Raw genomic sequence first — 27,879 nt, forward strand, 5'->3', positions numbered from 1 at the left:
ATATCAAAGCACTTTTGTTTCAGCTGTGACTAAATTCAACTCAGGCAGTGCTTAGACAAGGCTGTCCTCAACATAGCATCAGGGCAAGAAGAGGTTTGTAAGCTTGTAAGCTAACACTCATGCTGAAGATGTTTCAGTGTTCAGTTTCTAAGACTGGAATGAGGGTGTACCAGTCAACAATATCAAGATCTCTGCATTTGACTAGCCTATGGTGTCTAGAACAAGGCTATTACTGAAGAAAAACAAAGCCCATCTGGAGTTTGCCAGAGATTGACCCACCAAAAATGTGGAATCCCGGTTGAGGCTGGGATTTTGCGGCCAGCCAAAACTGAAAAACATTATCTTGGTGGTTAAGCAACAAAAACGTGAATGCCCTACAATAGCCAAGTCAAAGTCTAGCTCTCAATCCAACTAAATCTTTAGCACTATTTGAAAATGACAAGCATCATCATCCTATCAACGTGGAGCAAATCTTCTGGGAAGAATGGGCAAAAGTAACAAAATGGGCAAAAGTAACAAAAGTAAAAAAAAAAAAAGTGCAGAAACACCCCAATAGACAATAAAGCTGTTAATATAGCAAAAGGCAGTTATACGATGTACTAGTGTGAAGGAGCTGAATACTTATGCAAGTAGATTTTTTTAAAGCTCTGCTAACAAATAATGAATTCTGACTTTGAAATGTTACTTCACATTAAACAGCTGGCTTGCAAAAAAATTGTGGCTTGAACAATCTGTGTCATTTGTTATCCAGACAAATTTGATGACTTTTAAGGGAGTTTAATACCATTTCAAGGCACTTTAGTTTCATTACTGAGTTACTTCCCCCTACACTCTTAACAAGTTTCTTAACTTAAACTGTAATAGTTAAATATGAGCCATTTTACATGGAAAATACGCATTTTGTATGCAAAATAGATTTTGTATACATTTAATTTAAAGTTATGGCGTTTAGCTGACACGTTTATCCAAAGCAAATTATAATTATGAGTGGGTACAACTTGAGCAATTGAGGGTTAAGGGTCTTGTTCAGAGGCCCAGCAGTGGCAACTTGGCAGTGGTGGGGCTTGAACCAGCAACCTTCCGACTACAAGTCAAGTACCTCAACCAATGAGCTAGCACTGCCCTTTACACATTATACACACAGTCTGATAAGTTGGCATTGATCATCATACTGACCTTTTCTCCTTTAACTCTAATGAAATGGTAGTCTTCCCATAGGAGAAGGCCACAATAGCAAATGGACACACATGTCTTGGGCATGACTCAGTGTTACCACTTCCTTCCAGCAGCTCATATATATAATACTGCAAGACAGACATTCATAAAGTATGTAGTCTAGTAAAGGCATGAAAAATTACATTTTGTTTTCAGTCAGGAATAATCATGTTTGACCTGATCAATTTGAACATCAAGCATATTTTTGGAAACAAACAAAACCTGTTAAGTCCACATTGAAAAGAAAAAACAATCAATCCTTCAATCAAACAATGAGGTGCAAGTCACCTGAGTGCGCTCGAAAGCCAGGAAAGAGCTGGTACTGGCACACACTGCCCGGAGCTGCTCTGACACATGACAGTCAAAGCCAGCAGATGGAGTTGTAAAGTTCTGGGTGTAGTTTTCTGTCACCTCTTTGACTCGACCCTGTTGATGATACATGATTCTTAACAGTGTAGCTGTTAAGGTGCTTGCTACTTTTATGCATGCGCAAAGCAATTTATTTACAGCAGATACAAACAAACAAACAAAAAATCTTTCAAAAAAACAAGTTGTTTTAGGACCTTAAAACAGGCACCTTGTGAAACATGCCCCAGCTCGTTACCTTTATCAGCTTCAAGAGGACAATATAGCCTGTCTTGCCATCATACCAGCGTTTCAGATCAAGGCAGTCAGAATACTTTGAGATATACACACCTAGGTCAAGGACAAAGTTCAGATGTTTCAGACAATGCTAACTTCATTTGTAACATTTAGGATATGTAAAATATCCCACTCCTAATTATTATAGTATTTCAGAAAAACTACATTTATTATTTATATTTAAACATGCTCCTATCCACACACACACACACACACACACACACACACACACACACACACGTACAATTTTTTAAGGTGTGGCAGGCACAATTCTCCCCTGTCTCTAGAAAAATACAAATGAGTGTATTTTAAATATGACTGAATATTTAAATGACTGAACTACTGCTCCTATAGTAAATGAATTCTTGTGTTTCAATAAAAAAAAGTAACCAAACAAAAAAACATAAAAAAGCCCCAAAGAAATCTGCTTCCCATTCTGATTGCTGCCAGAAGGCTGCAATGTTTAGATGATCTGGGCTTGTGCTCAGCTCTTAATCAAGTGCCTTTGTGTCTTTGGAAAAGGTTTGTCCTCAAGTATAAATAAATTCCAAGTATAAAAATTCACAAGGAACTACTTTTATATTTCTAATCCTCTCTAAGGGATTCTCTTTTTCAAGCTACAACATGCCTATCCACAAAATTCAGGAAAAACCAGTTCTTCAACATTATTATGGAACACAAGAGTTCTCTAGGAAGAGGGTGAAGCTTGCTTTCCACAGCAGTGAAGCAAATCTTCCCACAGTTCATTACACCAACACCTAACTTGTTGGTTAAACATAAGCCCTGCATTCAATTTAGCTAGTTAAACATCTTAATAATAGCACACATCAAATGATTATTGTCACAATACATGTGAAAGGAAGGAAAGCACAGTAACAGATGATTAACCATAGAACACACAGATCAGACACATACAAAGAGAGAGAGAGAGAGAGAGAGAAAGAGAAAAACAAACAAACCAAACCCTGGTGGACCTGGACTAATAACTTCCTTAAACCATACTACCACAGGTGTGCTGTAAATGAGTTTGAATGTAGTTCAGAGAAAACCAGACCACAGACAGTTTCCCAACCCCCAACCCAGAGAACTGATATAACTAGGCAGCCAATTATCAGCCCTGCATGAGCCAAGTCAGATATGTTCACAGGAAGAAATTATGTTATGCAGTACAAGGTTACTGGAAGACCAGTACCAGCCATATTTCAAGAATTACCATACTATGAATAATGTGATAAAGTAAACTCACATTAAGGAAAGCAAAGTGGGAGGGTGGGAGGCCACTCTCAACCCAGCATGACATAGAGAGATGTAAAAACTCTATACTGAGACTGCTATGCCTGAAAATGTGAATATGTGTGACTATGCCTGCTTAACAGCTACCATCATGTCAGGATCACTGCTATGTTGAAAATGGTCTGCCATGTAAACTATAGGCAGTCATAAGTGGTCTTGTCATAAGAAAGTGACCAGTAATGACTGGGGCAGAGGGTGGATGATACATTTACTCCAAGGCACACAACAGTGGGGTAATTCTGGATAACCTATTGTCATTCTCTAAATATTATTAAATTGATTCAGTCAGGCAGATTCCTGTTGTATAACATCAGGAAAATGCAGCCATTTCTCTCCACCGAAGCCACTCCAGTGCTTGTTAAGTTCCTTGTCAATTTGAGACTGGACTACTGCAGCTCACTCCTTGCAGGTCTTCCCTTTTGTGCAATTAGTACCCTGCAACTCATCCAAAATGCAGCTGCATGGCATGTGTTCATTCTCCCAAAGTTCTCATGTCAGACCCATGATGTGTTTTCTCCACTGGAGGATCCCTGTAGTGGTTCGCATCAGGCATAAAACACTGACGTTCACCTACAAAGCCAAAACTGGACCAGCTTCCACATACTTAAAAGCACTAATCAAACCTCACTATGCACCATGCTGCCTTCGATCCTCTAGTACAGTTCAACTTAAACCACCATCCCTCAAAACACACAAAATAGACATGCATCAAGATTCTTCTCTGTCCTGGCTCCCAGGTGGTGGAATGAACTTTTCCTGACTATCCATACTGCTCAGGCACTGGATGCCTTCAAATGAAAAAAAAGTAGCTTCACCTTTTCACCAAGACACCGAGCACTTAATTATGCACGCAAAAACAACCAAACAACCAAAACTGCTGTTGCTGTCTTTTTCCAACTTTAGCTAGGGCTTGAGCCTGACAATATTCTTGACACTAACATATTTAAGCTCTGGACAAGAGAATCAGCCAAATACTGTAAATGTAAAGGTAAAATGTACATGACAGCAAGTGGCCTACTCTCTGTCATTGTTTAACTACAAATTGCACTTATATGACAGTTCTACTGAATAAAGTTCCACTGAGAGTAAGTGCAAAGCAAGTGTTTCTAATAGTGACTGGTGTGTGCCTGTTTGCTATCTTTAAAAAAATTGTTTTATCTTTCCTTTTTATTTTGCTAATCATATGTTTCTTTGTTTCAAAGACTTTGAACATGTACCAAGTGTACCTACACTTTCTGTTTCTCTTTCTGTTTTTCCTGTATCCTACTGCATATAAAGCTGTACCTTTAGACTTTCACTTTCAAATCAGAAGACTGCTTGGGCTGAAGACATCATACGGTGAGAGCTTTTCATTTTCATTGTGCTAACATAGTGCTTATTTTGCATTTGAAAGCTACAAGTCACTGATTGATTATTCAAGGTGAGACTCTTTATCTAATATAGTTGCTGCAAATATTGTGTTGGGTTTAGAGGTGGCACATTTGTGTTCAGTGAATACATAATAAAATATAAGCATATATGTGGGGTATGTACACATGACAGTGTGCAATCAGTTAAATATGATTTTATATTTATACCAATATATTTATGCATCTAGTAGGTTTGCTTTACCATTATGTAGCAGTCCAGGTAGAGTAGAAACTGAAACCAACACCTGAGGTGAAACTCACTCTGTGAGGGGGCTTTAGTTACACTTCATAGAAAAGTAGAAAAGTAACTGTAAATGTAATGTGTTATGTATAACCCCTGTTAAAAGGATTCAGAAGGGTACTTCACTTCCTCTGTCTAATCCAGAGATCACAAAATACAAGAGACAGGCAGGCAGGCAGGCAGGAAGACATACATACACACACACCATTCTGTGATTGAGCAACCACAGCTGTGATGATAATTACCCTTTGAAGAATCTCCAAGCGTGGTGCACATCCCTTGCCCAACTAATAAGCCTGTGTCCGCAAGTTTATTTGCCTTTAAACAGAGGTGAACAGATGGTCGTCTTACTAATTCAGTAAATTTATATACAGCAGCATTATGGTGTTCAGTACAGTACAGTATTTATATTGTCAACGTTTACTACCTCAGACTCATCAGCAAATAACAAGAAGCCAAATGATTCTTCCAGTTCCTCTTCGGAGTAGCCATATTCTTGTTTCTCAGCACGAAAGGCTGAATACTGTGGAAAATGTTACCAGAAGAAGACAGAAATTAAAAGAAAAAAGAGAGACATAAATCAGAAAATTAAAAATTCAGATGTTGACTTACCCTTCTTTGTAAAGCTGCATTATTGACCAAATATGCTGAATTATAGGTAAAGCACTCTTTGGACTCCTCATACAAATAGCTGTTCTGGAGAGGAGCCAAAATACTGTTGTCAAAGGTTACTGAGCCTGGAAGCACAGGTTCAAGAAGACCTGAAAGGTCAACAGAAGAAGTCATCAACATTTAAAACATTTATTTTTGTCATGTTACTAATGAAATTAATTTCCATATGGTCTCTTGACAGCAAACATGTTATATTATATACTAAACCAGCATTACCACTTAATATATTCCAAGCTAGATGTTTTAACTACTATGTCCTTTTCCAAGAAACTGTGTCAAAATCATTGACCGATGAACAGTAAACATATATTTAAAAAAATAAACATTAACATACTTTAAACAAAAATACTTATCACATCTGTATTCCACAAAAATAACTGGGTATACTGACTTTCTTAATAATCAGTAAAACTATTGTAGATAATAGAGCAAAATAAAATTAGGCAAGAATAGAAGAAAATGTAAAATAAATAAATGAGAAAGAAGGAAAGAAAGACTAAAAGACTAAAAATGCACACCCACCTTGTTTTCAAATATATAGGGTTAGCTACTCTTAACAAATAAGGTTAATTTATGTGTGCACATTGTTTACAGTACAGAATAACTAATGCTTGAACGTATTTAATTCTGACATCTAAACTGAGCTGTTCTCCATGTTTCATTAAAGAGCAAATTAGAGCAAATTAGAGCAAATTGACATAGAATATTCATACATAAGTATTGCCTCAAATTCAAAAAGCCATCCGTCTAGTTTGTGCGATAAGACGAGGCACCAAAGGCACGTTCTACTTGAACTGGTATTTGTTTTTATTCCCTCGGCACATAGAGTTAGTAATATATTTAAGGTAAATTCAATTGTTTAACCAACTATACCTTACTGTCAACCCAATGAACTCATTTAAGCTTGTCATTACTTTGACTAGGTATTTATTTTACGTTGCCTTGGAGCGTAACATATAGGCAAGCTCGCTAGCTACCTAGGTTAGCTAACGCTAGCTAACTAACCTAGGATAACTAAACGTTTCACTTCTAAATGGCTAACCAAACCTAGTCCACTAGACGTTGTCGTCACTTGATAAAACGAGCATATAAAACAGTCAAGAGAGACATACCTGAATTTAGCTAAAAAGAAGAACATTCATAGGGTGAAAATGAGAAATCGGTCACCTTCTTTTGAGAGAGTAGTGTCATTCTCCATGAAGGCGAGGCATTGGTGTTTGACTGTCCTCTTGATATTAACCTAGCTAGGCAATTATTTAGATGATCGTTTACGTTACGACATTGCCCTTCAGCGAAAGGTGTACCCGGTAATACTGACTCCTGCGAAACAAAAATAAAGATATTACATCGCTGTCCTAAAGAACATTCCAGTATTCCTTAGCTTATTCGCACAAGAATCATTGGTGGGTAGGCACTAGCTAAGCTAACCTGCGGAGAACTTGTTCGCTCCAGCTTCCAACGGCACTGTTCAAACCAGGAAGAGAAATATCACGGAGCTACACGAGCTAACAGCTAAACAGTCAAAGGTTGGGCATTAGTACGCCTGTAACGAAATGTTCCAATGTGTTTAATCATGATTGTACTGTATAAATGACCGAATTTTATATATTAGTGGTACACGTTCAAAATCAGGACGAGAAATGTATGCTAACGCCTAGTTCTACACAGTCCTCTTGGTTCTTCTCGAGCGTCGAGAACCGAAAAAGAAACAGAAAGTTAAACGCCGGCCTCCATTTTGTGTCGCATTCAGCTTGCTGTTTCGTTTTGCTGTCGCTGGTAGTCGCGATGTAGCTGTAGAAATTTCGGGATCGTCGAGTAGAACAAGTTATCTTATGTGCCGAAAAGCAAACGCTTCGTTCAAGCCATGGAGTTATATAACATTCGTCTTAAATGCTTACGTTATATGTATTTATATATCAAAACAGCTTTCACTTCGTAATGAGCTATCGAATTATTATGAGCTCAAACAAAGGGAAATGAAACGAAATTTATAACTTTAATTTACAGTTTATATAAAAAGACAAATATATTTTAAAATATACCATCAGTATAAAAACTACAACGTGTCCAGGTTCACACACAGACGTGTTTTTATTTTTGAAAAATAAGGAAATGCTGGGGTAGCTGAGATAGTAGTGAGCATCTCTTACTCAGGAAGAGAGGACACTGTGTCAGCCAATGCCACAAACCTGTGGCAGCAAGCATGCCTGACAGCTGGTAAGTGACGACCATCCAACTCAAAACCATCATTGTAAGCTGAGTCAACATGAAAGGGAAGATGTGGCTGCCAGTCATGATGTGAGGTTAGAGCCAAGTGTACGAGTTCTGGCTCATGCCTATACATCATGTGTGAATGTATAGGCTTGGATTTCCTCACAGCAACCGGGGCCATACTTAACCTCAATGAGCATAAAGAGGAGGCGAGCAAAGCTGCCCATAATAGCTAATGGCACAACATTGGCAGAGAATCAGGTTTCCCTGGTAGCGTGGCCTTCATTTTGTGTGGGGGGAAACCACCTGCTCTGGAAGAGCTGAGCTGGCAACGCCAGAGTCAGTTGCTGGAACTCCAGGGGCAAGGCATGCTGCCAAGTTGGACATGCAGTGCCAGTCCTGGTTGGTGGATTCCTGAGGGACGTGGGCTGTGCACATGAGCAGCACCCTCATCAGCATCAACAGCAGAAAGCACAGAGAGCAGCAGAGACAAGTAAAGAGGGCATCTGTGTGACTCTGGAGGTGGTGTGTGAACTGTGGCAGTGAAGCAGATTGTACCTAACAGATGAGAAGAAACAAGCTGTGTGAGCGTCTGTGTCATTGTAGCAACATCTTCACAGTCACAGAGAAAGACTGTACCCAGATAAATTTAGTGCAGCACAACATCAAGCGATGCTAGTCTGATTGGGCTCCATCCCCACTTGCAACCCTGGCTAAGAGAGAGCTTGTGGAGAAGAGCATGAGCAAGATGGTGATGGCAGGTGTCATAGAGCCATCAAACAGGCCCTGGGTTCAATATTGCCACTAAGCCTGACTCATACCCGCTTCCACACATCAATAGCACCTTAGGTCAGTTTGCTGGATCTGCGAAACTGGTACTGGTAAGTGGCACTTGCTACCAACACCAGCTAGCCTCTCTCATTAGGAATGCAAGTGTGGCTGCACAAGCTTCAGTCACCTTAAGTGAGTCTTTGCTTTGTGAGGGAGCATTTAGGGGAGAAGGGTCTGGGTGGGGCACCGGACCATTGTGGTCCACAGGGACTGACTATCTCCATATCAGCCTATGAAGTAGAGACTGTAGACAGCCAAAAAACTAAACGAACTACTGGTGCACCTGCTGCTCTTCGGCATGTGATGGTGAGAGTGCAGCATGAAAGGCGCATACCTGCACTTCTCAGGGACCTTATTCAGGTCGCCGGGACATACAAGCATTGGTGAACCGGTGGGGTTAACTGGCATCTCCTCATGTGTGCCTTGATATTACTTATTTACTCCATTTCATTCACATTCTGCTTGTTTGCTGTATGTGAGTCTTTCTCAAGACTATGTGCTATTAAGGTTATAATGTGTTAAATAGAATATTATAATGTGTTAAAGCACATTATTAAGATTATTATTTAAAAATAGCATTCTCTGATTCTTCTTTTCCTCTGATGCCTGCTGCAGAAGTGAGACACAACTAATAGTTGCAAAAACTGATTGTATAACAGTTTATATTTAACCAGCATCTGTGCTGCTCTTGAGTTGCATGTGTCTCTGAGCTGTTCTGGCAGGAATGCATTCAGGAAGTGTTTCAATGCTAATTCTTCTTGTGCAGCATTATTAAAGTTGACCTATTATACCCCCTTTAGAAGTTCAAACAGTTCCCTGGGGTCTTAATAAAATATCTTTGACATGTTTTGGTCAAAATACCACAAGTATCATGCACCACAGCACCCTTCTCACACTGATAGATAAGCCAAGTTTAGAATGGCATGTTCCTTTAAATGATGAGGTGAACCACTGCTCATTCCATTCCCCGCATCCTGAAAGTGTTGATGTGGGTACTGCTTTGCGCTACCATCGCAACTATCAAGCATGAACCCTGGGAGAAACATGACTGTGGAGAAATCATATATGTAACCCTATATGTTTGAACCAGGGTCAGACCATGAGCAAGAAGCTGCTTTCTCTGCTCAGGTCAGGTGTCTGCTCATTTTAGCAGCAACACAAACTAACATACAAACCAAAGCATTTGCCAAATTACAGCCATCTGAGTGGAACACAACTAAATGTACCCAAATGTACCTAAAATGTACCTTTTAGGTTACCCACAAGAATACATTGTACTATTAGTTAGAAAACAGAATTGTACCAAATCACATTGTACCTCTTAAGAGACAATATTGTGCCCTAAGGAACATACATGTACCCTTTGCTAACAGTATCAAAATGTACCCCAAGAAAAAGAACAACTTTCACTTACTAGGGTACCACCCCACTGACAAAGCCAATTTGTTCCTTTATGTGGCAAAACAGTACCATTTATATATATACACACACACAGAGATAATTTGCACACTGGGATTTGTACCATCCCCTCATGGTGGAGTGGGGGTCATTAACCAGGGGTGTGGTCCCGATGGCCTCACAGTACCATGCCACTTTTGACACCATTTGTAGTGAAGGCTGAAGGCAGCAACCATACTTTGGTTTGAGCCCTGGCAATGGTTGGTTCCCTCAGTCTGTCAAAAACAGCCATTGTCTTTCCTGGTCCTGCATTGTACTAACACAGGTTGGAAAGTCAAAAAGTGGTTAGCACACACCTACATGTTTTTCCTGACTGCAGGTGGGATGTTGCCATCAAAAAAAAAAAGCTTTATCCACTCAGCTCTTGAGGTAATAATAAGAGTGTAGGAAAAATAGGTTTAAACACTGAATCATAAATATTGATAACAAAATATAAAGCATCATAGAGATTCTGAATCCTTACAAAATTATCTATGTACAGAACAGGGGCCTCTGTAGAGGCCTCTGCAGGCCTTTGCAAAGGATTCTAGGTAAGCCTCTGCAGACCTCTGTGTAAGGCACATCACCTCTCCGCAGGATAATACAGAAAAACAACCTTATATAAGATGAAGTCATTTTTTAAAGAAGCGAGGTCTTGTCTTTGAATCTAATGGTACCATGCTTCAACTAGTATAGGTGTTCAATGTCAATTTGCATAAATTGAATAAAGCATTGTTTGGATATAATGGATTTGGATTTCAAACACTAGTTTATACATTCTTTAAAAGAAGGTAGGGTGATTACATAATCACTCCTGAAAACTATAAAAAAAATTTGGGTGCTTTGTGTGATTGTCAGACATTCTCTGGAGGATGCATCAACAATATTTGTTAACGTTGACCTTCAAAAAAAGAACAGCACCAGCTAATCTCTTCAACTAATTCTCAAGTCTACATTTTTATTCTTGAATGAAATAGAAATGATTATACCAGGATATAGAGGATTTTAGGAACAACACTCTTCTTTCATCTGAAACTGAGGGCTGAACAGCATTTTGTGCTGGTCTTGTGACCAAGAACACAGAATTTCCCATGCCATATAACTTTGACATAATTCTTATCCACTGTGCCTGCAGCCTCTGTCTCCCTGGGAGTATGCACCAGACCAATGGTGCCACCAGTATCTGACTGAAATGTCATTAGAAAGCTGTGGCCAATGATGTTAGGTCATTATATTAACGCCAAACACATTATTGCATCATGGCGATGTCCAGCTGTCAACAAGTTATGATGCTGGGCAACCACTTGCAGTTGTACAGTGGAGTACAGCTCCCAGGTGCCCAAGCCATTGTAGCATGGTAGTTGGATGCATGTCATCTCTCTCAAACCGGATAACAACCAGGCTATGCTGTTAAACCATGCTGCGCTATTTTCCCCACTGTCTTCCCCAGCCAGCCGCCATGCTCTCGGCTATTTGGACCTGTCTAGTAGGGGGAAGGTGTAACGCTTGTAACGCTTCTCCCAGGATGTATCTTCTTTGCTGCTCACCTTCGAGTTATCTGATGCATCGCTCGAAGCTTGGCAGCATCATCCCACTTTTGACACCAATGTAGCATCAGTGAAGAAGAGGAATCAGAAAACGGCATTTCTGATATTTTATGTAACAATACAGTCTTGAAGAAGACTCACATGCAACAAACATAGAATGGAACTGCACTTAGTGGGGGAAAACAGGGGGTAGATAGTTCAGGCAAAATTCATGCAAACACAAGGAGAATAACACATTTCTAGAATGATGGTTAATCTAGAAAAGAAACAACCAAAAGAAACCAACTAACAACATTTAATAACATTGGATTTAAACTAAATAAGAGCCAGTGAGAGGCACACGGTATCCTGGGAGTCCTCACCATACTCATCTATGCTTTGATCTAGCAACATATACATTTGATGGCACAACATGGAGAAGTTATGACTGATCAAACTTTGCTATGCTTGCATGTTATGTTATGAATCTTGTTATGTCATGGTGAATCATATCTCCTAGACATACGTAATATGCTCTTGATGGAAATGCAAATTAAATGTACATTTCTTAATTAAAAAATGAAACCTTATACTATACTAAATAAATATTACTCAGTTGTTGTGTAGGCTCATTATTGTTTTTCAACATCCTTTGTGTAGCTTCGTGATATAAATGTGCACCATTAATAAACCTATGCTGCTTTAAATCCAAATGAACCTTAGCCAACCATGCAACATTGCATAATTAAGCTAAATGGCTAAACACTAATAATGTTTAGTATAGCCCTACTTAGACTTTGGTGTGATTATACTGTAGAATTAACAATATTATGAATTTTAAGAACAGAAAGCAGTTCATTCTAGAGCATGATCACAGCAAAATCTAAGCAGTGCTATACCAAGGTGGTAATTAATGCATATTAGTCTTAGAGACTTTAGGTACATGTTGTTACAGGACCATAACAAAATAACTGTTATTGTTAATATAGCACTGTGATAGAAACAGTGGCAAAAGTTCAGACATTCAAGAATAACCCATATTTTAACCAACAACTGACAAAATGTTTTGGCATAATGTTCAATTTACAGGTTTACATCATGCAACTACAATGATGTAATGTTGATGTAGATGGATTCTGAGAGGATATGCTGTAGATCCCACTGTTCAATGTCAGTTTATTTTGATGTTTGGATGTTCTAAGGTTTTCATGTTGAACCTTCTGGCTCTGCATCACTAAGGCTCATCATTTTTGACAATCTCCTAAGAGGCAAAAAAGAGTCACTTACAGCCAAGTCAGGTCTATATGTCAAAATAATATGAAGGAAAATGCTTCAAAAAGATGTCCTTTACAAACCACAGTGGACTCAAACTGTTTAGGTATCTGCTCCAATTCTTCCTACACATTTTCAGCAAGTAATTCAGGAACCACAGTATCTGAGATCCATGACAAAAACAAGAACAACCAGATAAAAACAGCTTACTAAAGTGGTATTTAATGCATCTGTTGGATTTTGTTCTAACCATGTTGGACCAGATGTTTGAAAAGATGGCAGAGGTTTACTGTGACTTTTGGATCATCAGGATGAAGCTTTTTAGCTGCCATCATGAGAGGAACACCACTCCCTTCACTTGGTATATGGAGAAACTGGAAAACCGTCATCTCTGGTGTGCACAGACATAGAAACAACCATTGAGGATGTCCAGCACATTACCATAGTATGCATATTTTTGCTAAGTGATTTGGTGGCCATGTGCTGATACATGTTGAACACAGCTGCATAAATCTCTCTTTACAAGATAGCTTTGTCTACATTTGAAATCATTATCTATTTGACATCTGGCACACCACAAAGGAACCTACAGCACTGCCTTCTCAAACAAGAAGCCATTCTGTAGTCAGCCTTTGTTAAGATTCAGATGCTTTTTGTTCTCACCAGAGCTTTTCACCAGGTTGGCCATGGCAACAAACACATGATTCACTATCCCACAATGGTGTGTCTGCTCTCTGAGTGTGCGCATCAAGAAGCCAGTGACATTCTCAATACTCTTATCCTCATACAGAGCTATAACATTAAAGACAAAAGCTTGAACACATTCTGTTACCCTAGCTGTAATCAATACCCCAGCTGATCGATAAGTTATGTTCACAGAATCGGAAGTGAACTGCTGTTGTGGCTCAGGTTTTTACCAGCTGGGCTGCAGCATTTCTCATGCATGGCCAGCGACTGCTGTGCTGCGCACAGGGACTCGGTTACATCTGCAGACTGTATGTGCATTATTCCTACCATGCACACTGTCTCAACAGCACTTGCCATTGTTTCAGGTGTACCACAACCTTAAGAGAACACTTCGACTGAAGTCAGGTTTACTTGCTAACAACAAAAATCAAACAGTTATGATGCTCTTAATAAGGACCCCAAAACATTAGTTTTTTACACTTTTAAATTGACATTATAATCACCCTGTGCCAATGTATTCCGTAGAAATTTGCAGCAAGGTATGACAATATCCTCTTTTTCTGGGTAGATCTTTAGCATATTTAGAGCATCCTGAACACCTTCCAATTTGACAATTAAATCAAATGCCTCACCTAAAAATGAATAATAGATAAAACATCAACTTAAAAAAAAAGAAGAAAAGACATCTAACAGTAACCATAACATCAATATGTGAGAGGACAGATTGTTGAAGTGTAGGCATGCATATCTCTGAAAAGTGATCAAGATCTGTCAAATACACACCACTCGACGAGATGAGGAAGAGGACCTGAAATGCACAGGACAGCAGATCCCAATGCTCTGGATGATTCCGTGCAGCTTTCAGGACACAGAAAATAACACTTTCCCCACACAAGCAAGAGTTCTCCTTCCCAGTATAGTTTCCTAAAATAACTATAAAATTTAGCTTTGCGCTTGGGCACCTGTATGAGTAAACAGAACTGGTAAGTTAAGACCTCAGGGCAGAAAATGCAGATAACTCTACTTTTGTTGTTGTTGACAAACCTGCTGTCAGAAGTTGTTGTAGTACGTAGCAAGACGTCAGCTGAACACAGTCAGACTCCATGTGGCACAGCATGGCAGTTGTCACAGCCTTTACCACATTACTTACCCTGCACAAAGCTGTTAAATCCACCACAAGTTCTTAATTCACCCTAATAACCTCATAAACCTCATAATTATTGTTCAGTTATTACTTGTAAGGTGTATTACACAGTATCATAAATTATGCAGTTACTACTGAAATGAACATGAATAATGTGGTAATAGTAATGTATGAGAATATGGCTGTACTGGCAAGTGCTTGGAGAGTAAGGTGTTAAAAACATACTATGATGATTTAATGTTTAACCATCATGAATATGTCATCTATAGCCATGATCGTGTTCTATCTCTAAATAAACTGATAAGGTGAGCAGAAGTACCATTTTCTTCGTCTTCCAGCAGGTATGACAGAACAGAAAGCTGGACAGGCTCTGCATGCATATAAGTCATCATAAACTCTATAATACAACAGTGAAAAAGTGACAGAGAAGAAAAAACACCAACAAAGGAAAGGAAACCTATGCATGAAGAATTTTAAAATTATCCTACATTTGATATGAGGAAATGAGGGAGGGGGAAAGTATATACCCAAGACACTGTCAAACCCTTCATGGAATGGTGGTTCAGTGAAACCTTCCGGAAGAGTTTTCTTTAACTTATGCAGTGAAGAGCCACAGGGCTTCAGACTTCGTTTCACAAGATCATCCTTAACCAGCAACCTGTGTTAATGGGAACCTCTGAAACAAACGTCTCCTATGCATAATATTAAGATGGTGTATAAAAGAAAATCCTCCAGCCCATATGTAAGACATGCATAAGTTCTGTACAAGAGGGGGAGACATTTAACTGCACTTAAAACTCAAGTTTCATATCACATTTCAGGTGACAATGAATGTAATTAAAATGGGGAGATGACACTTGGCTGCATTAATTAGCTTCACTGACATCAAAAGGCATCACTACGGACAACTGGGACCTCTGACTTTGATGTTCATGACACTGACCAGACACTGGCTCTTCTTTTTAGGTTGTGGGCAAACATCATGGTGAGGAGCTGATGAAAATCCCCTGATATGTCAAAGTCCGGGAGACTGAGGTCTTCCCTGAGTTTAACCAACTGTGACAAAAAGGCCTTCTCTTAGGAACAAGCAATTATCAGTCAGCCAGTATCGCATGATGTAATGCAGTGGTTAGGAGATACAAAAACCACAATAAAAGCACAATAAAAGCAAGCTTATTTTGCAAAGCTGTATATATATATATATATATATATATATATATATATATATATATATATATATATATATATATGTATGTATGTATATATATGTATAAATATGGATTATTCACAAATCAATTTTAATCACTAATCATTCATAAATTAAATAATTAATTAAAAGTCTGATTGGAATGTAAACACATGAATGATCCCTGTATTTTGAGTTAACCGACAGTGATTGCTTAACATAACGTATCATAGAATAGCCTAGTGTAGACTATTTCGAGTAAGCATTTTACTTCCTCAGTTCTCCGTGCTTGTAGGCCACAGCCTGCTGCGGGAAGTCCGAGATTGCAAAAATTGCAAGGTCCTAGATTTGATCCGATTTGAAACTAAACTTTCATTTCGTGTTCTTCTCGCAGACGTGTAAGGAGCGATGGTAGGACACAACGAAGCAACTCCACTACTTGTGAATGGGTCAAACCAAATAAGGTGACGCTTTAAAAGGGCTTATTCTCAAATAACGGTGACAATAGTTAGACAGGTCTATATCTGTTTAATTTTAACATCGGTGATATATACATATACATATATATATATATATATATATATATATATATATATATATATATATTATAGCGTGTGCATTCTTTTTGTAGGAATGCGCTGTGTACCTAAACTAAAAAAGGTTTCTTGTTAAAATGTTATAAACGTTGTGTTCTCGCAGAAACGGTTGGCTCTTCCTCGCGGTGTTTTCAGCGGTTTTGGGCAATTTTGTTTTTGGTTTTGCCATGGTTTATCCGTCACCAGTAATTCCTCAGCTTAGAAACGGTCAAGACACACGGCTGCGCATGGACGTTCATCAGGTTTCTTGGTTTGGGGTAAGAACAATGTGTTGTTTCCTGTATGCAAATATTACTCAACCCAGGCTTCAGTACCCACCAGGCAACCTGCGTTTTTGCTCTATCCCAGCACACCTGTTCCAGGTATTTAGCAGTTCTTATTGGCTTGGATACGGCAAGCTGGGGTGTGGGGTACAGCAAAAAAATGTGAACCGTCTAGTGTTGTCCTGAGGAGAGAGCTGATTACACACACACACACACACACACACACACACACACACACACACACACACACACACACACACACACACATCCAAATGTTAACATTACTTTCTTTTGAGGGCCTGTGCTTTTTTTCCCCTTTTAAGTCCATTTTCACACTGGGAGCTGCAGTAGGAGGTCTGAGTGCCATGCTGCTAAATGACAAGATAGGACGGAAGTTGAGCATAATGATGTCAGCAGTGCCATCAACGGCGGGTTTCCTATTGATGGGGGCGGCACAGAATATCTGGATGCTACTTCTGGGAAGGTTTCTTACTGGCATTGCTGGTGGGATTACCGCCAGTTCCATTCCTGTGCGTAAGACGGACACGGCATCATATTAAGCAGAATGAGAGGATGTCAGATCATATTCTAACTCTCATAGCTTGTAGCACTGAATAAACTAGTTTTGCAGGTTTATTGTGGATAATAATTTTGTGATTTTCAGGGACAGTAATGCAAGAGTAAAGAGTGTGTGCTGCTAAATTAGAGAAATCTGTTTGAATAGCTGTTAAAGGTGTTTTTAAAGGTGTTAAATATCTGAAATTGTACTTCCATAATGGTGTTTGCTAGAGAACTGATTGCATTTGTTACGTCTGCCTCCAGTGTATGTAAATTATATTCTGGGAGGAAGCAAAATTCATGAGTACCCAGTAAAATGGACAGTAGCCGCATAGACATTGAGAAAGCATAGTGGAAAGAATACTTGTTTCAAATTCCTCTCACACATTGTGCAGCTATTTAAAACTCAGGCACTTAGGCACCATAGTAACTATAGTTCATTAATTCCATTACGCTTCTCCATTGCACAAACAGCAGGATACCTAATCTTTAAATTAACGCTTTTAATCTGAGAACTTTTTTTAGCATTTGACTTTGTTACAGGTCTATGTGTCAGAGATTTCACATCCAGGTGTCAGAGGAGGTCTGGGATCTTGTCCTCAGATCACTGCTGTCTTCGGAAGTCTGGCACTCTATGCTTTTGGTAAGATGGCTCTAAGAAGTCCTTTCAATCACGCAATGGATTCTTTGCTAGGGTGTCAGCAAACCATTTGAGTTGTGGGTTTCAAATTTGCTCATCACATTCTTTCACTTTCACTTCATCCATGAGCCGAATCTTCTTCTGCACCATGTTTTGTTTTGTTTTTGTTTTTTTGCTGTAGTTTGTATGTTAAGGGAAATGTTTGGCACATTAGAAAATTATAATCTGTGAGTACAATTCTATGATACCTGGGCAAGGTACAACAGTGGGAAAAGTGCTGCAATCCTAGGAACTGTGAAATGTGAAAATGTGCAAAAACATCTTAAAATACTCTAAGATGAAAAGGCACTGGGGTGTTAAAATAATCTGCTAAACAAAGTATTCAAAAAGATGCTGCTTGTGTATTTCACATCAAAACGCTTTCGAGGAAACATTGTGAATTTGTTTCTGCCCTTACTCCACAGGACTGAAACTGCCCTGGAGGTGGTTAGCTGTAGTTGGGGAAGTCCCCGTGCTGGTCATGGTAATCCTCCTCTCGTTCATGCCAAACTCGCCACGTTACCTCATCATCTGTGGCAAGCGGGACGAGGCTTGCAGGGCCCTGAAGTGGCTCCGGGGGGAGGAGTCAGAATACATGGGTGAACTGATGAAAATAGAGCGTGGCGTCACATCACAGGTAAACTTGAGCAGTAGTGTGTCATGGGTACTTGAGTAAACAAAAGCCTCTAATCACATAGGGACTTGGTTCACTGCGGCTTTCTTGCACTGAACAAGCCCAATACAAACACTACAGTAACAAGCAGAGAACATCAAGAGTGTGACCTTTTATGCATATATTTTATTTTGCATATATATTTTGCAACATTTTGAGCATGCTGGATAGTTCAATTAAGAAATGAATCTCATTTAATCTTTTCAACAGGTTGGACTGCAATGGTCTGATCTTAAGAGTCCCTTCTTCTACAAACCAATCTTGATCTCTGTATTTATGAGATTCCTACAGCAGATGACAGGTGTAACACCCATTTTGGTTTATCTAGAACCTATCTTTCACAACGTATCACGCAGTGCCGTTTTACTGGTGAGTGACATTAACCACATATGAAAATAGAGCTGAAATGAAAAGTGAGCCAGCAATTTTCATAGACCAACCAGGTCTAATGTTCTAACATTAAAAAAATAAATCTTTATGCTGTGTTTCTAGGAACCCAAGTATGACGCGGCACTAGTAGGGGCTGTTAGACTTTTCTCTGTTATCATTGCAGCCAGTTTAATGGACAAAGCTGGCAGGAAAGCTTTGCTCTACACATCAGGTTGGTGCTGCCCAATAGCTTCTGCTTCTTTGTTGACTCCCTCCATCATGATCATGAATTGCTGGTCTAGCTTGATATTTACCATAACGTATAAGGTCTTCTCCTCTGTCTAATTAGTGAACTGGTTACTTATTAAATTAATTATAATAGGTCACTATGGTCATTATGGGGGTTATGTAGGGATTCTGAACTTTTTTACAATACAGTTAAAAGCTGAAAAGTAAAATGCACTGGTTAATTGTCAACAGGAGTAGTGTACCGACTCTTCAAATGTCAAGCAAAGACAGGACAAGTTTATTTATATAGCACATTTTTAACAAAAAGCAGTTCATGCACTTTACAAATAAAAGCTTAAAAAACAAATTAACTTAAAAATTGAATCTAAAAAAAACCAAGTGTTTATTTTAAAAAAGAAATAAATGAATGCAAAACCACAAATGTGTATCTTTTCAGGATTCCTCATGTTCCTGGCCTCACTTGCTATGACCATATACACCCACATGACTATCTGTGATGGCAGGAACGTCACCGCTGAGGGATCACCAACACATAGTCTGCTGACAGAGGCTGCAGGAGCTGTCAAGGGGTCCATCCCAGACCCCATCACACTCGTCCCCCTCATCAGTACCATGGTCATTATATTTGGTAAGTACAGCCACCTAAACTCACCTACACATGGATCCTCTCTCCGTTTAATGGGAAACTCCTTTGAAAACATTTGAAGACAGTGCCTCTTTCAGGCTCCTTAAGCCCCTTTCTTCACTTTAAGGGAAACGAGCATGTGCTGTCATTTCCTGGGTTGTGAGGGATATTTAAATCTATGTACTTGATGTAACCATTGCATAAACTACCACTTACTTGATGTAACAGCTTGAGTTAGGTACATCAAAATCTTAAAAACAGTTTTACATGGATACGCTTTTGTTAAACGTGTGCACATGAGAATTCAAGGCTGTGTGCTTTGAAGTATTTGACCATGACTTGTGGTTATACTGTCAGCTATTTCTGCTTTTTCATACAGACTTCTCGTTGAACCTGGGCTAACCACTATGAAAGCTATAGAACCACTACAGCTTCTCCACTGTAGTCATGTTTCAGTCTGATGTGGGATGACATAATGAAACATTTGTCTGCAGGCTTAGCTTTCAAATTCTGGGAGTATTTTATTTTAATATAGAACACGTTTAGAACCATTTTCCATTTTTGACAGCGAGCACTTTTATATCATATTGCTGAACCTTTTACATATACAGGATTTAGCTGATGCTTTTTATCCAAAGTGACTTACAATTATGACTGAGCACAACTTGAGCAATTGAGGGTTAAGGGCCTTGCTCAGGAGACCAACAGTGGCAACTTGCCAGTGGTAGGGCTTGAACCAGCAACCTTCCAACTGCTAGATAAATACACTGAGCTTCATACAATAGCCTTTTTTTCCAACATATACTTGCATATTTAATACAGTGTACTTTATACCCTTCTGCTGAAAAGAATATGATGATCTTAGTTGTCTCTGTAGAAAGTAGGTATGCAGCAACAGGTTTGACTTGTATTACAGGCAGCCACGTGTCTCTCAGGATGTTTTTAACCTGGATGAAATTGCATTTAACAGTTACTTAATCTCTATGGATTGTGTAGGTCTGTAAGACACACAACACATATAATGATATAATGACACATTTAATGATCTTAACCCTTCACCATCGTCTTTATGATTAAATGACCAAAGCTCCACTTTTTGGGGCTGCATGGTTGCAGCAGTTTCTTTCACCACATCTATGTCTTTCAGGAGAGAGACCACAAGCACATCACAAGTCTGCACATAGTCTGAGTGTTCATATTTGAACCCGTGCACACAGTGCCATGATTCAAACTCACATCCCAACTCAAACATTAGTTCTCTCTCTCTCTCTCTCTCTCTCTCTCTCTCTCTCTCTCTCTCTCTCTCTGTCACACACACACACACACACACACACACACACACACACACACACACACACACACACACAAATATGCCTGGGTATTTCTGTATCTGTATGCATGTTGTTTTTCTGAGCAGGTTATGCAATGGGTTGGGGTCCAATCACATGGCTGCTGATGTCCGAAGTTCTGCCACTGGGGGCTCGGGGGGTGGCGTCCGGCCTGTGTGTGGTGGTCAGCTGGGTCACGGCTTTTGCCCTCACGCAACTCTTCATGCATGTAGTGGTAAGTTCCCCAATTCACTTTCAGGATCACTAATAAGGGAAAGGGAAATAAGTAAAGTTTAATAGGTGTAAGAGCTAGGTCCAATAAAGTCCGTTTCTGGGATGTTCTGAGACGAAGGCAGAAGAGGTGGGTAGAGTAGCCAAAAACCATACTCAATTAAAATATTGTTACTTTAAAATAATTACTCAAATAGAAGCAAGTCATTTTAATTATCACTTAAGTAAAAGTAAGAAAGTATCTGTTAAAAAGATTACTCAAGTAGTGAGATACTTGGGATACACTGAATCTCAATTACACGAGGTAACAAAATATTTCCTTTTTTGTGTGTCACACTAAAGTATGTGGATCTCATAGTTCTTTTCACGCTGAATTCAAATGTCTTGTTTTTGTGTGCCAGCTCTTGTAAGCAGTATTGAAGTCATGTCTGCTAAATACCATATATGTAGATAGAGAACATCTGAAAACATATTTGGATTCAGCGTGTAAAAATATATAAGAAACGTATTTTTGCTTTGCTGCCTTTTTTCCATATCCTCCTTGGAAATTCCTGGTTACAAATTCGGAGGTCGTAATTATATGTTATGCGCTCAAGTGATTTTTGTTCAGGGGAAAATGCACGCCATGAGTACTTCTTTTATTGTTACTTTTTATATAATCAAAAACATGACTTATTTTACCTTACTGAAAGAAAATACAATTGACCGCTAATAAGCTTAACACCTTTATCGTCTGCCGCAGGAGCAGCATCTACACCGGCAGCCGCCATGGCGTGTTTTCAATGACAAGCTCCCAGCTCGGAAAGTCGGTCTTTATCGAAATATCCGACGACTTTCCCACTCGTAAATACATTTCCGATACGACCTGACGGCAGCATTTGTCCTACCTAGCTCATTATTTTTGTTGTGTTTAAGACACATGAGAATCACACTGGATTTGGTGCTTATTTTGTGATGAGTGGTTTGAGAGAATAGTCCGGGGCGCTTACTCAGGGTCACCACACACTAGCTACTGGCTAGATAACTAGCTATACATCTTGTGTTGCTCTGCCACCAACTGCGGCTGTATGTGGTCATGGAATATGACACAGTATTGGAAGTTTCACAATTTTGTTAGACTGTTGCAACTACTGCATATTTTTGAATGCACTGTCTACAGGCTTAGACCGTCTTACATAATCCGTAATGGTCTGGGTTTTCCCTCATTGTGACAAACTAGTTTAGAGTTCGCATTCTAACCACGTGACTTTTTCTTACTCACAGGACGCCCTCGGACTCTTTGCTCCTTTCCTGTTCTTCTGTGTAGTGTGTGTAGTGAACATCATATTCACAGCTGTGTGTGTGCCTGAAACAAAGGGGCGAACACTTGAGGAGATCGAGAACTACTTCAGAACAGGACGCTCTTTCACCATCATTGAAAGTTAATGCAGGTCTTTTCTTAGAATTAAATTAATTTGTTGCTACTGTACATTTATGCGACTCATGAGAGTTCTGCAATTGTATATATGTGTAACTATTAAAGACATTTATGGACACTTATGTACAAATATTACCTTTGCAATAATATGAGGTGGGAAAGGTTCCATTGTCAGCATCTAAATGTAGTGCTTCTCTAATGCTGGGCTAAACACTTCCCTTTTCACACCCATGGGTTCATTATGGAGTGTGTTATACACTCAAAACTCAAACTGTACAATAGTGGATATCCATAGACAAAAGTACACTAATTAATTTGCAAGCAGTAGTCATGGCATTGATTAGGAGCTAAAATGACACCTTTCTGTGGCTTTCCATTTTCTGGTTAATTAGTCACAGATTGTTCTGATAGCAAGCTTCATTAACGAGTAAATACATTAAACAACCAGTGACAGTTACTGTTTGGAGTCAAGTTGCCTGAAAGCTGGTACTGGAACTATGGCTGACTATATTTCAAATTTCAAACATACTAGAAATATCTACATATTATAAAATAATTTTAAAATAAAAAAGTATGTATTTCTATATTTATATTTTTATATTAAAGATAAGATCTTACACATTTCAATAGATTTGTTGTCCAGGTAATTTTTAATATGGGAACAACAAGAAAAAATGAAAGTATTCATTAGTGTCTTGTACTGCTCCAGTATGATACAACATTTTGTATGTGAAGTGACTCCAAAAATGAAACTTGTACCTAGTTTGAAACAGTTTGCCCTTGGGACATTTGTTGTAAAGAGATTAGTTCATATTTAGAAAGGGAACAATGATGAAACATTACTGTTCTTAAACAGTACAGCTTAGGTATCTTTTCTTTTTTTTGAAGATGCAGTGTATTTACTATCGGAGTGTATTTAATATCACTCTTCTTTTTGCATTATGAAAGCAATGTTGTTGTAAGAAATGAAGGTAACCAGGACGCTTGCGGAGTAGGAGGCTGAATATTGATTTACTTTGGGAAAGACAGGGGCAAGACCTAATCCACAAACATGCAGTAGTCAGAGTTCATACAAAGGCTGATCAAACAGGCAAGGTTTTCCAAATTGTAGTCAGGTACAGGCGTGCGTTGAAACCAGAGTAACCATAAACATGCAACGCGCAAAAGGGGAAAACCAAAGTATCGTAATCCAAATAACAGGCCAGGTAGAAAACACGAGAAAGGTGAGCCAAAGAAACTGCTCAGTATGCTTAATGAATAGGCAATACCACACACTGGGAAATAGTCACAGCTGTACTTAAATACTAAAAAAGGTTAATTAGAGTCTGGTGTACTCAGTATTCTATAGATGCCCAATTCCGTTTTTATCCCGAGGCATGATGGGAATTGGTGTCTGGTTGGATGGAGTAGGGCAGTTTATTATTAAAGGGCAGTTTATTATTATGTACAAGTATTCGTCTTATGATCGGGCAATGCCCTGACAGTAAAATTAGCAACGTTTGTAGTAAAAACAAAATTAACAGGAACCTACAGGTCTCTATGGAGTATTACGGGGGATAATGGAACATTTGAACTAATTTTGCACCATGACTATGCGTATCTCATCCAATTACATTTTCAGTAGCCTTATATGAATTTACATCTTTATCAGTCATTCCAACTGTCTTTTGAAAAGGGACAGAAAAAGTACCACTCAAGTGTGGTTTTTGTTTCTGTTTTTTTTTTAAATGCAATACTGAGAATTGGAGTATTTAATATTCTAACTTAGTGGTGCAAGATGTCAACGGATGTCATTTTAGGTAGGGGTCTGCATATACAGGTAAGTTATAAAATATAAAATATATATATAAATTGCAAAACAGTGTATACATTGTCTGTATGTTAATAAAGCATCTATTTAAGTGAGAGGTTTTTTTTTCAGGAATGTCCATGTCCATTTCTCAGGGTTAAAAACATCTCACTTTCCTTCAGTGGTAACATGTGACACATGCATATATCTCAGAGTACTGGTTTGTATAAGGATGAAAGAGACTTTAGTCTATTTATAATGCAACTCCATGGAGTAAAAGTCATGCATTTGCATACGGCACCTAGACATCATTTTACTTTATTTGTCAAACACAGTTTTAACATAGGTGTGTTTGGACATAACAGGGATGCTAATTCTTTGGAACATATTAAATTAGAACATAATTTTTCATGACAATTATCCAACACGTATAGAAATTAATATTGCTTAATTGCAGCGGAGTGAAATGCTCCACACTGCTGTGCATTGAAGACTGTGCTTCTTCCTCTCTGAAAATGCCTGCTTTCAGAGTGAAATTGAAAATCACAATTATCAAGCAGAAGTACTTAATGACAACCTCTGATCTGAAGTCTGGAGAGGGAGTCACACACTGTAATCTTGCTAAGAGCTGAAAACCCCTCCAAGGACTTTTGAAATGAGCTGGCTAAGGCAGGGTGGCACATGATATACACAGCAAGAGGACTTGACTGTCAGTGACCGTCTGAAAATGAAATCTTGGTCTTTCTGTAGCTGTTAAAAATAACTTCTTAGTGTGAGAATGAATTGTATTAACTGAAATTCAATTACACTGTACACCAAAGGCCAACGTTCCGTGTTTATCCCTCACACACTACATGGCTTTCAAACTCATTATACATGCAGCCTGGACATAGCAGAGCATAATAAGAGCCAGTTGCTGGTTACTCAGCAACTCTGCCTCAGCGCATGAGGCTTATAACGAGTTGTTTAAAGGTCATGCTTTCACACAAGGGATTATTGCAGGCTTTTCCACATGGCAAATACTGTCTTGCTGAGAGGAGAGACCATGAACGTAGGCACTCTGTTATGTCTTATTGCTTTTCATTTCAGATTATATTATGGGACATATTTTCTCCAGAGGTGGACTCTTGTATTTGTGTTTTATTCATTTTCTTCATCCAGATTTCTTGGGAATTACCCATTAAGCATGAACTTTAAAGAGGATTTTGCAGCATCCCCCTTAGTAAGGACCTAATGAATCTTTATTATGTGACAAGGAAACACCCCCAGTGAAGCATTGGCCTGAGTTAATATTTTCTTCCTCTTACAAAGAAACATCTGTTTTCTCTTCTGACTTTTGGTGAGTTACCTCTGCCCTCTGCAATCCACACTGTGTAATAATTGTGTCATAAATATTATGCAGATGTAGGAATGCCTTCATTAACAGGTAAGCGTGGCATTAAAAGGTACACTACTGCAATAGTGGGCAACAATGAAAGAATGAGTGAAAAGAGGGGTTGTAAGACATTTCAGTACATTTCTTTCTTTCTTTTCCTTCTTTCTTAAATAAGTAAATATACACACACTGCTGTCAACTCTGAAGAATGCATTTTAAATAAATTCTCTCGGCAGGATTTTCACATGCCGCTGGACAGCTGCTGGGACAGGTGTACAAACACATCAGAACAAGAGTCAGTAAGCAACATATTGATCTTCCATACTGGACAAACATGTTCACATGCTTTGTTCAGCTAAAGCCAAATTCATTACATCAGACCAAGAAACTCTGGTGCAAACATAAATATGCACTCAAAATTAGACAAATGTTTTGTGATTAATTTATGGTTGGGTATGTCCAGCAAACTTATGTTCTCCTTTAAAATAAATAGTTATGGTCATAGGTCATAGAAGGAAATAGAACACAACTTGAAATTATTGTCAAAGCTTAAAATGTTCCTACAAGTCACCTTCTTTTGCCATGTGTCTTTATGGTTACTTATGGTGTGTTCTTCCTACATCTTATGGGGATATAATGATACACAGTTATTATAGACTATATTAATCTTTCCATTTTTCAGGGGTCCAGTTTTATATTGTTCATACTAGTTTATGCATTATTTTGATTTGGCCTTGAACACATGCAGATTCTGGACGGACCCTGCCCTTATTTCCCCTTATTTCTTGTTTTGTTGAGCAATATAAGTGCCGATTCACATGTGGATATTTTTTGTGGTTATTTCTGTTTCAGTGTGATGAGACATCCTGTTAAGTGATTGCTGTCACAAGTTATGTTTAATCATAATTGGAAGTTGCTTTGGATAAAAGCATCAGCTAAATGTAGTTCCATGCTGTAGTTGCATTTTCTCCACCCCTCGTTTGATTGCTTACACCTGTCCCTCATTTCTACCTTGTTAAGTTCATGTATTTAAACCCTGTCATGTTCCCAGTGTCTTGCCTGTTTATTGTACTCGCTCCTAGGTTCTTTGATGTGTTTGTGTTTGATGCATGTTTATTTGAATTTATGTGTTTAGTTAATGTTTTTGAAAGCCCGTCTCTGTAGACCTGTAAGTTTGTACTCCATGTATCGTAGACTTCATGTTTCTTAGCCCCAAGTTTTCCCTAGTCTTTGTTATAGCCTGATTCCCTTTGCAATCGTGTGTTTTTGTTTTTCTCATGTATCCACATACTCTCCGTGTTGACTCTATGACCCTGGACTGCTACAACAACTCTGATTTTGGATTTGCCCATAATAAATCTTGCTCTTCTCCACACATGCGTCTGCCTCCTCACCACTCACTGTTACAATTGCATATATTACTACTCATGTGTATTCCTACTCGTGTTTCTCTTGGCCATTTGTCCATGTTCTGTCATGGTACTGTCAAGTATTGTCAAGACTGCTCACCTTATCACATTAAATAATTTTGCAGGGTTTGGGACGAATAATTTTATACTGAATGCATGTCTTGTTTGGAACTCATTTTGCTTTGAAAACTCAAATATCAAAGTGTTTTAAAAACTGTTTTATAGCTACCTGAGAAATGCTATTGATTGGCATTCTGAATAATACCTCTGTAGCAGCCTTTGAGATTACTTTGTGTCACGGTACGGCCCCTCCCCCCTCAAGTGTGTGTGTGCGCGTGTTTGCGTGCGTGTGTGCGTGTCTGTGTGTGTGTGTCTGTGTTGCCACGCCCTCTTGTGTTGTGCACCTGATCCTTGTTGTGTGTAATTGTCATGAGTGTATATAAGTCTCGTGTCGTATCGTCAAGGTTGTCGGTATTTGACCCATATAGTGTGTTTGTGTGTGTTGGGTTGTGGTTGTGATTAAACACGCATTTACTGTTAACGTGCCTCGTC

The 27,879-nt window shown here is 38.9% G+C and overlaps 3 protein-coding genes and 1 long non-coding RNA gene across 4 annotated transcripts in view; 2 read left to right on the plus strand and 2 right to left on the minus strand.

The window, feature by feature from the left end:
• tasor2 (transcription activation suppressor family member 2) overlaps window positions 1-7,237 on the minus strand; it is a 22,118-nt gene extending 14,881 nt beyond the window's left edge. The window contains exons 1-8 of the mRNA XM_027010014.3: window positions 6,901-7,237; window positions 6,640-6,792; window positions 5,413-5,561; window positions 5,228-5,323; window positions 5,046-5,118; window positions 1,820-1,911; window positions 1,504-1,641; window positions 1,177-1,304 (exon numbers count right to left, since the gene is read on the minus strand). Of these exons, the coding sequence (XP_026865815.3) occupies window positions 1,177-1,304; window positions 1,504-1,641; window positions 1,820-1,911; window positions 5,046-5,118; window positions 5,228-5,323; window positions 5,413-5,561; window positions 6,640-6,670 (707 nt within the window). The 5' untranslated portion in view covers window positions 6,671-6,792; window positions 6,901-7,237. The remainder of the gene's footprint in view (window positions 1-1,176; window positions 1,305-1,503; window positions 1,642-1,819; window positions 1,912-5,045; window positions 5,119-5,227; window positions 5,324-5,412; window positions 5,562-6,639; window positions 6,793-6,900) is intronic.
• Window positions 1-22,872, plus strand: part of slc2a6 (solute carrier family 2 member 6) — a 40,316-nt gene extending 17,444 nt beyond the window's left edge. The window contains exons 3-13 of the mRNA XM_081707278.1: window positions 4,429-4,488; window positions 16,161-16,230; window positions 16,466-16,619; window positions 16,949-17,155; window positions 17,727-17,826; window positions 18,288-18,499; window positions 18,746-18,904; window positions 19,028-19,136; window positions 19,590-19,781; window positions 21,196-21,341; window positions 22,601-22,872. Coding sequence (XP_081563404.1) covers window positions 16,175-16,230; window positions 16,466-16,619; window positions 16,949-17,155; window positions 17,727-17,826; window positions 18,288-18,499; window positions 18,746-18,904; window positions 19,028-19,136; window positions 19,590-19,781; window positions 21,196-21,341; window positions 22,601-22,762 — 1,497 coding nt within the window. The 5' untranslated portion in view covers window positions 4,429-4,488; window positions 16,161-16,174 and the 3' untranslated portion in view covers window positions 22,763-22,872. The remainder of the gene's footprint in view (window positions 1-4,428; window positions 4,489-16,160; window positions 16,231-16,465; window positions 16,620-16,948; window positions 17,156-17,726; window positions 17,827-18,287; window positions 18,500-18,745; window positions 18,905-19,027; window positions 19,137-19,589; window positions 19,782-21,195; window positions 21,342-22,600) is intronic.
• LOC113577385 (serine/threonine kinase-like domain-containing protein STKLD1) lies at window positions 13,617-15,987 on the minus strand. The gene is made up of 8 exons (XM_035522211.2): window positions 15,981-15,987; window positions 15,524-15,656; window positions 15,108-15,238; window positions 14,900-14,977; window positions 14,481-14,597; window positions 14,220-14,360; window positions 13,940-14,068; window positions 13,617-13,813 (listed from the first exon to the last, which is right to left on the minus strand). Exons 1-8 carry the CDS (start codon window positions 15,985-15,987, stop codon window positions 13,623-13,625), a joined length of 927 nt encoding a protein of 308 aa, XP_035378104.2. The 3' UTR covers window positions 13,617-13,622.
• A 2,642-nt stretch (window positions 22,873-25,514) lies between the features above and the next one.
• Window positions 25,515-27,282, plus strand: LOC113577387 (uncharacterized). Its single transcript, XR_003410624.3, has 3 exons — window positions 25,515-25,594; window positions 25,705-25,882; window positions 26,155-27,282. It is a non-coding gene; the product is annotated as an uncharacterized LOC113577387 (long non-coding RNA).
• Window positions 27,283-27,879: the final 597 nt, after the last annotated feature.

Source organism: Electrophorus electricus, chromosome 25, assembly GCF_041902795.1.
Source record: "Electrophorus electricus isolate QZ-2024a chromosome 25, ASM4190279v1, whole genome shotgun sequence".
Taxonomy (NCBI): domain Eukaryota; kingdom Metazoa; phylum Chordata; class Actinopteri; order Gymnotiformes; family Gymnotidae; genus Electrophorus; species Electrophorus electricus.